The sequence below is a fragment of the Bufo gargarizans genome, chromosome 2 (genome assembly GCF_014858855.1).
Source record: "Bufo gargarizans isolate SCDJY-AF-19 chromosome 2, ASM1485885v1, whole genome shotgun sequence".
NCBI classification, from domain to species: domain Eukaryota; kingdom Metazoa; phylum Chordata; class Amphibia; order Anura; family Bufonidae; genus Bufo; species Bufo gargarizans.
In genome coordinates, this window is record NC_058081.1 from 616,591,812 (window position 1) to 616,600,243 (window position 8,432).

At 47.8% G+C, this 8,432-nt stretch overlaps 1 protein-coding gene across 2 annotated transcripts; it reads left to right on the plus strand.

Moving 5' to 3' along the window:
• Positions 1–1,528: 1,528 nt before the first annotated feature.
• Positions 1,529–8,159, plus strand: SRM (spermidine synthase). 2 transcript variants are annotated; one of them, XM_044278331.1, is made up of 8 exons: positions 1,529–1,711; positions 2,952–3,072; positions 3,613–3,705; positions 4,245–4,419; positions 5,834–5,917; positions 6,374–6,519; positions 6,717–6,839; positions 7,469–8,159. In XM_044278331.1, exons 1-8 carry the CDS (start codon positions 1,578–1,580, stop codon positions 7,484–7,486), a joined length of 894 nt encoding a protein of 297 aa, XP_044134266.1. In that variant the 5' UTR covers positions 1,529–1,577; the 3' UTR covers positions 7,487–8,159. The 2 variants fall into 2 exon arrangements, with proteins under 2 accessions (XP_044134266.1, XP_044134267.1); XM_044278332.1 differs by having other exon boundaries at positions 1,532–1,711; positions 4,266–4,419.
• The last annotated feature ends 273 nt before the right edge of the window (positions 8,160–8,432 follow it).

Consider the following 8,432-nt stretch of genomic DNA (forward strand, 5'->3'; position numbering starts at 1 on the left):
TGTATGGGGGCAGCCACAAGGAGACGTTATACTGTATGGGGGCAGCCACAAGGAGACGTTACACTGTATGGGGGCAGCCACAAGGAGACGTTACACTGTATGGGGGCAGCCACAAGGAGACGTTACACTGTATGGGGGCAGCCACAAGGAGACGTTACACTGTATGGGGGCAGCCACAAGGAGACGTTACACTGTATGGGGGCAGCCACAAGGAGACGTTACACTGTATGGGGGCAGCCACAAGGAGACGTTACACTGTATGGGGGCAGCCACAAGGAGACGTTACACTGTATGGGGGCAGCCACAAGGAGACGTTATACTGTATGGGGCAGCCACAAGGAGACGTTATACTGTATGGGGCAGCCACAAGGAGACGTTATACTGTATGGGGGCAGCCACAAGGAGACTTTATACTGTATGGGGGCAGCCACAAGGAGACGTTATACTGTATGGGGGCAGCCACAAGGAGACGTTATACTGTATGGGGGCAGCCACAAGGAGACGTTATACTGTATGGGGGCAGCCACAAGGAGACGTTATACTGTATGGGGGCAGCCACAAGGAGACGTTATACTGTATGGGGGCAGCCACAAGGAGACGTTACACTGTATGGGGGCAGCCACAAGGAGACGTTACACTGTATGGGGGCAGCCACAAGGAGACGTTACACTGTATGGGGGCAGCCACAAGGAGACGTTACACTGTATGGGGGCAGCCACAAGGAGACATTATACTGTATGGGGGCAGCCACAAGGAGACGTTATACTGTATGGGGCAGCCACAAGGAGACGTTATACTGTATGGGGGCAGCCACAAGGAGACATTATACTGTATGGGGGCAGCCACAAGGAGACATACTGTATGGGGGCAGCCACAAGGAGACGTTATACTGTATGGGGGCAGCCACAGGGAGACGTTACACTGTATGGGGGCAGCCACAGGGAGACATTATACTGTATGGGGACAGCCACAAGGAGACATTATACTGTATGGGGGCAGCCACAAGGAGACATTATACTGTATGGGGGCAGCCACCAGGAGACATTATACTGTATGGGGGCAGCCACAAGGAGACGTTATACTGTATGGGGCAGCCACAAGGAGACGTTATACTGTATGGGGGCAGCCACAAGGAGACGTTATACTGTATGGGGGCAGCTCTAACAATAACTGCTGTCTTAATTAGGCACGATGTGGCATGTGAGCACAGAACTTGAGGGCACTCACATACCGTCTGTACTGCTAAGCACAGCAGTACCGCCTAGTGGACATGCTCGACATTTAAGGTTAGCTTTACGCATGAAAAAGGAGCCTATTTCCCCCATACCTGTATTTCTGGACACACCCAACATAGCAGCCAGGGGAGGTCAGTCATGCTAGGCAATCACTCACACCTTCCCCACCGTGCCCGTAGTAAACATGGCCCCGGCGATATTGGCGTCTACCTGGCACCACGTGGCGAGTCACTCTAACACGCCAGTCGCTTGGCCCCGCCTTCAGAGAGCTCTCATTGGGCGCCGTGAGGCACGTTGTGCGCAGCAGGTTAGTGTGCGCTGTGCACAGCTCCAGGGCTCGTCATGGAGCTGCCGGTCCGGGATGGCTGGTTCCGGGAGACCTGCAGCCTGTGGCCGGGGCAGGCCATGTCCCTGCAGGTGGAGGAGGTGCTGCACCACCACAAGTCCGCTTTCCAGGAGATCCTGGTGTTCAAGAGGTAAATGTGACCCTACGGGGGGCTGCACCTGTCACCCGGCTGCACCCCAAGCCATGCAGGTCACGTGTCCTCTCTAGCCCAGGTCCCGCCACTCCTCCTATATGTGCAGCTCTCCATGGTCTATATATACAGGAAGTGGCCTATAGAATGAGTCTTAGACCACACTACCATCATCCTATCGGATATAGAAAAACCTTCAGTGCCTCTCTAACTGTTGCAAACTACAACTCCCACCATGCTCTGACAGCATGCAGGGAGTGGTAGTTTTGTAATAGGTTGTACACCGCTGATCTATAGGTGACACCCCTGCATTACACAATAGTATAGACCCAAGGTGGCTGCTCCTGCCTTGTCCACCCCCATGAGAAACAGGTGTGGAATCTTCCAGTGCCCCTGGCTAAATGCAGAGAGGGTTACAAGGCAATGGCTTCTGATTTGACAGCCCCTTCTGATGAAACTACCACCCCCTCATGATTAGCTGCTCTTAATCCCACCAGGTTGTAGTGTCTGGCTGTCTGGAAATGCTGGGTGTTGTAGTTTCCAGCGACCACTGTTCTATAATGTATATCCTCAGAGCTGCCCTGCCACTATAGACTGTTCTGTGCAGTTTTCCCATTACTTCTAGAAGATTCTGTAGGCCCTCCCTATTGATTCTGTAGAATGCTTCTTGAAAGATGATCTGTCGGTAACAATACCATCCCCGTAGTAGGAGTCGGGGTTCTTACGTGTAGAGTTTCAGGAGCAGTCAGCTATTTCTGGAGAAATCCTCCTCTTCTAGGTTTTAATTCTCCTGAGATTGTCCTAGGGATGCAGCAGAGCTGAACCTGGATACAGTCATGGTGCCACACTCCATCATGTTATAGCTGAAGGACAGAGAGCTTTTCCCAGTTCGTGTCTGCTGAGTGATCACACCTGACCTCTCCTTCCACAGCGGTCGTCACCCAGCTTTTCCAGGATCCACAATGGTAATTTATTCAGGTGCAACGTAGAAAGCTCCACAAGGACTGATCAATATCTTAAATGTCCACTCACAGAAAAGGCACTAAAAATGGAGGCAGATGTCAATATAGTATCAGTGGGATCTGATAGGTTCTGGATTATCAATGCTGGACCAAAATAATTTCACCTAGTTCCTGGGAATAGTCCTGTGTCCCTTTGTTTTTTCTAGTCTGAGGCGTTTGGTGGTCCAGTTCTTTAGCTGAGGGTAATGAGTGATTAATACAGTCTGACTGTTTTGCAGCAAGACGTACGGGAACGTGCTGGTGTTGGATGGGTTAATCCAGTGCACAGAAAGAGATGAATTCTCCTACCAGGAAATGATTGCCAACCTCCCATTGTGCAGCCACCCCAATCCAAAAAAGGTAAGTGTCCGCACTCAGAATTAGGAATATGTAGAAAGGCATTTCCAGCTTGGATCTCCGCCAGTCCTGTAGAGAGACCCCAAGATCTTCTTTTGCCTGTTCTAATATTGCAATCTGAATGTGAAGACAAAAATAAATGGATACCCTGGTGGAATCCGTGGCGCAAAATAGGGACACCAAACCTCCCATCCCCCTCCTGACTGTTCTGTCTACAGTGTAGGCCAAGGAGCAGCAACCTCCGGCGCTCCAGCTGTTCTGAAACTACAACTCCCATAATCCTCCTTTTACTTCTACAGAAGTTACAAAAACAGCGGAGTAAGTGTGCATGCTGGGAGTTTCTGATCCCTGGTGTAGGCCAAGTAACATGAAAGTCCACTTTATTGACTAAGCGCCCCCCTCTTCTGACTCACCAGCCGAACATGAAGGAGACAAGGAAGGTGAAAGACCCCATATATCCAGATGTCTCCCAAGTGTCTGCAGACTGAAAAGTTTTATTCCTCTAATCCATCCTGAGAACTTGTTTTTTTGGTGTCTTCTCAGGTGCTCATCATCGGTGGAGGTGATGGAGGGGTTTTGCGAGAGGTGGTGAAGCATCCGTCCGTGGAGTCTGTGGTGCAGTGTGAGATTGACGAGGTGAGAGCAGGCTGCTCAAGACAAGTATCTGTACTATCCCTGTGTTATATTCCATCCTGTGACACCTCTCACCCCATCCAGATTTCATAGGGTCTGTCACCCAGCCAAATTGCTTGGTTATGTAGCAATGCTTGACTCTATGGACACAGTCAGGAGTCCAGAAAAGCTGGGTAAGACAGACCTCTGTGGTAACATCTAGGGATGAGCGAATCGACTTCGGATGAAACATCTGAAGTCTATTCGCATAAAACTTTGTTCTAATACTGTACGGAGCAGGAGCTCCATACAGTATTAGAATGTATTGGCTCTGATGAGCCAAAGTTATTGCTTCCCGAGTTCGGGAAATATTTTTTTACAGTACAAATGAATTTATGAAGTTGTTGCGCAAAGTCTCGCGAGTCTTCGCAAAGCAATAACTTCAGCTCATCGGAGCCAATACATTCTAATACTGTACGGAGCTCCAGTATTAGAACGATGTTTTATGAAACATCCAAAGTCGATTTGCTCATCCCTAGTAACATCCTTTTCTAAAATGACAGACCAGGACATTTTCCTTCCAGGAGGTCATCAATGTCTCCAAGCAGTATCTGCCTGGCATGGCTGTGGGTTACTCCAGTCCTAAACTCACTTTACACGTGGGTGATGGTTTCCAGTTCATGAAACAGAACCAAGATGCATTTGATGTCATCATCACAGACTCCTCCGACCCAGTTGGTAAGATTGCTCTGGGACTAGGGCAGCTCTTCAGCACGAGACATGCACACTGATGCACTATGTTATGCCTAGTGCAGGGCCGAGCATGATATTGACATTCACTCTTTTCACACCTAGTGTTCTTCTAAAGGAGATGTGATTGGTTCTTCTGACCTCCCTTAAACCACTATCGTTGCTATATAAGTGCTATGGAGACCTTTCTCATCATATCATGAGTGCCATTATTGATACAGCAAGCTAAATATGAGCGATTTGTATGAATCTATTCCTCTCATCAACAAGGGTTCTTCACCTGTGAGTGGTTGCTCCTTGGTGAAGAAGCTCCCTCCTGCCGCTTCATTGATGGGTTCTGACAATGGTCCCTGTGCTGCTTTTCCAACTAGCGCCACAACTGTAGAGCCTATGCTTCTGGAGCAGCTACTGTGCATGCACATCTACACTTTTTGATAGCTGCGCATGAACATTCGCTGTCACAGAAGCAGAGCCTCTGTGATTGCATCAGAAGTTAGCAGCTGCACAGGCGCAAGGTGTCCGCCTCTGTCAGTTCGGGGGTGGTGGGGGGATAGCTTTGAATTGATATGCTCACCTCTACAGCATAACATAGAAAAAGCACTTTGAACAACTCCTCCATATTAATTTCCGAACAACCCTCTGGGCATTGCAGTGGACAAGCGTCCTCTAATCTTGCTGGGACCCCCTCCCAATCTAGGCTTGATTGTCATGTCTGCATCATTTACTGTCTCCTGGAAACACATGTTAATGAAGCCTAGATGAGATTGCAGGACACTTGAAAATGAATCTTGTGCAATGTGATTTTTCGAAGTTGTGTAGTATTACTGTTGTCCTCCATGGATATAATGAGAAGGGTCTCCTGGTGCCTATAGAGGGGTAATGGCTGTTTAAGGTGGTCAAAACTGCTGACTGGTTCCTTTTTTATGGGGGTACTGTGAAACTTCTGTGAATTTCTTATTCTGTCTCGGTCAGAGCCCTGCATTAGAGCTTCTGAAAATGTCATTTATCGCAATGGCCGAATCTGGTTGGTATATCTGGTGCCCCTTTACATGGTGTAATCTAAATGTATAACAATTATTAGTTGGCCTACTTTTAGAAGAATTAGTTGCATGTTGCGGTTCCAATAGGGAACAGCCTGCCGGAGTTCTCTGGATACTGCCACCTGTCTGCCTGACCCCATTAACTATAATGGGGTCTGGCAGAGATCCGGCATCTACCTGGCAAATATGCAGAGAATTGGCTGGACAGAAAACGCTGCGGTTTGTATCCAGCCAATTCCTGGCATTTTCTGCCGGAACTGGAGTCTGGATCACCCTGGCACAGATATGAAACTAGACTTAGTATTGAATTCAGTATATATGCCTGTTCTGTTCCATCATCACAATTGTCTTGTCGGCCCCAGGTCCTGCGGAATCTCTCTTTAAAGAGTCTTACTACCAGCTAATGAAGACTGCACTCAGGGAGGGTGGGATTCTCTGCTGTCAAGGTGAGAAAATATTACGCATCATACGCGATTCCTTTCCACCATGCCTTTTTGCTCTGTTGAAGGGGTTGTCTCAGTTAATAAAATTTTTGGGACAATCCGTACAAGATCTTAAAAATATCTTATACTCACCTGTTACTCCAGCGCTGTTCTGAGGAGCTTCCCTAGTTCTTCAGCTGCTGTTTGTTGTTAAACAGCAGCAGAGATGTGACTGCTGCAGCCAATCAATGTCCCCGATGGTCAACAACAGAGGACAGTGATTGGCTGCAGTGGTCATGTGCAGTGTCCAGGTACGTCTCTGCTGCTGTTTGAAAAGAAACAGCATCTAGAGCACAGGAGAAGTCCCTCAGCAAACTGCGCTGGAGTAATTGATGAGTAAATAGTTTTTATTTTATTTTAAGACCTTGTAGGGGTCATCTCAGACAACCCGTTTAACATCTGCTCTCTGCTCCTGTACAGGGGAATGTCAGTGGCTGCACCTGGACCTCATCAAGGAGATGCATCAGTTCTGCAAGACTCTATTCCCTGTGGTAGAATATGCCTACTGCACCATCCCCACCTACCCCAGCGGCCAGATTGGCTTCATGCTCTGCAGCAAAAACCCAGTGAGTGATTTTAGCTTTGCTTCTTACTCAAATCTACGTTGCACTAGATGGTTTCTGCTGAGTATTGTGTAGTGATGACCACCATGTGGACTAGGTTAGAACTCACTTCCTCGTCACATGAATGAACTAGAGTGAAGACTGAAGACTGAGAATATGCTTTCATTCAGCTTCTATAATGATGCTTTTACGTTTTGCAGAACACAAGTTTCTGTGAACCTGTGCAAGCGCTTACTCGGGAACAAGTGGATGAGCTGAACCTCAGATACTACAATTCCAACATTCATCGGGCAGCATTCATTCTCCCAGAGTTTACACGGAAGGTAAAATGGTTTATATAGAAGGATAGAGGGTGTCCTATCTATGGCTCTTCAGGTGTGGTGAAACTAAACCAGACCACGGGTGTTAGACTTGCCACAGGCTGGAGACCATTGTTGGACCATCTACAACAAAAGAGGGCTATCATTAGGATCATCATTGTTTGCGGGTACGGAGTTGCCTTTTGGGACAACACATTCCCGGTCCCATAGAACTAGTGTCGTTTGAATGTACTGAACTGCCTACTGAGGTGTCAGAAGGGAAATGGTTATTCTAGCATGCGGTGTATGTAAATGATGCATCTCACCAGTGACAAGACTTGTCTGTGGTTGAAATGAGCCTGGAATTACCTGGACCCTCTGGGGCCTGCTCAGTGGGTTTCATGTGCCTTGACAAGTACTAAATAGCTCAGCATATTCAATTAATTGTGACCGCACGCCCACTAACGTGTGTATATTTTGGGGTGCCTTGTAGGTGATGAGGTTTAAAGTCCTAGTGGCTCCTTATTCACACCCCCAGCAGTATTGCGCTCGTCCTCTTTGTTCTGAAGTCTGAGTGTGATTGTGTCTCGGGACTCTGCTGTCTTGAAGACGTGTCTCTTTTCTAACAACTACCCATCTTTTTTTCCCATCAGGCGCTCAGCGATGTGTGAGCTGTCAGCAGACATGACGTCAAAATCTTCAAAAACCTCCGGCTTTTCAACCAGGGAACACAAGCCACTCTCCCATGTGACTGGGACGCAGGACATGGCCGCTCCTCCTAGCTCTATTCCAGTGCCGGAAACTGTGATCTGTACACTCGTCTCTGCCCGCTTTTAAGGCCTAGAATCTATGGGTACAACATGTTACATTTTCCGCATGCATTCCCCGCTTCTGTTAACTCTTTCTGAAGCAAGACACCATGGTCCCTGTCACTTACTATACATTGTGCTGGTTTCAACGGTTAAAGGGAAATTGCCACAATTCTGTTGTTAACACCCCTCATTGCCAATGTCATCATTGTCATGTGTTACATATATCTATTGCTGCTAGTCTTCACTTTTCCTGGTTTTAGAGCAAAGAACAGTGGCTCATGCGGTAGTCTCCTTCCTCCTCAACCACCAATGATTCGTATTTGCCTGCTTGGCCAGATGAGAGTTAGTTGATTCAAATTGCAGGAATATGGGGGAATGGGCCAGATGAAAAAACTGTAATCACTGGATGTTACCTGTCAGTAAACCAATCCAAACACAATTGCCGCCCTCTTATTGTTATTGCATCTGGGTGATTTGTGGCGTCTTATACTGGTGGGGGGACTTGATAAATAAACCTTTGCTGCCTCCTTGTGACTATTCCATATTGTGCATTGTCCTCCAGGTTAGGGAAAAAACGAATTAAAGGGGTTTTCCGGGGGGTACAATATTGATGGACCCATCCTCAGGCCTCCTCCCAGCACACCAAGCACAATAATGTACATTGTATACTGACTGTAATTGATATTGCAGCCCAAATTCACTCGAATGGAACTTGGCTGCAAATGGGTCGTGACCAATGACAGTGATGTCACTGGCCTGCATTGCTCGCCGGAGCACCATGACCTCTTCAAACAGCTGATCGGCC

Bases quoted from the DNA above. Each gene is read 5' to 3' on its own strand.
- SRM (XM_044278331.1), top strand. From the start codon at position 1,578: ATGGAGCTGCCGGTCCGGGATGGCTGGTTCCGGGAGACCTGCAGCCTG. The intron at 1,712-2,951 runs GTAAATGTGACC...ACTGTTTTGCAG, and splicing joins GAGATCCTGGTGTTCAAGAG to CAAGACGTACGGGAACGTGC. The intron at 3,073-3,612 runs GTAAGTGTCCGC...GTGTCTTCTCAG, and splicing joins GCCACCCCAATCCAAAAAAG to GTGCTCATCATCGGTGGAGG.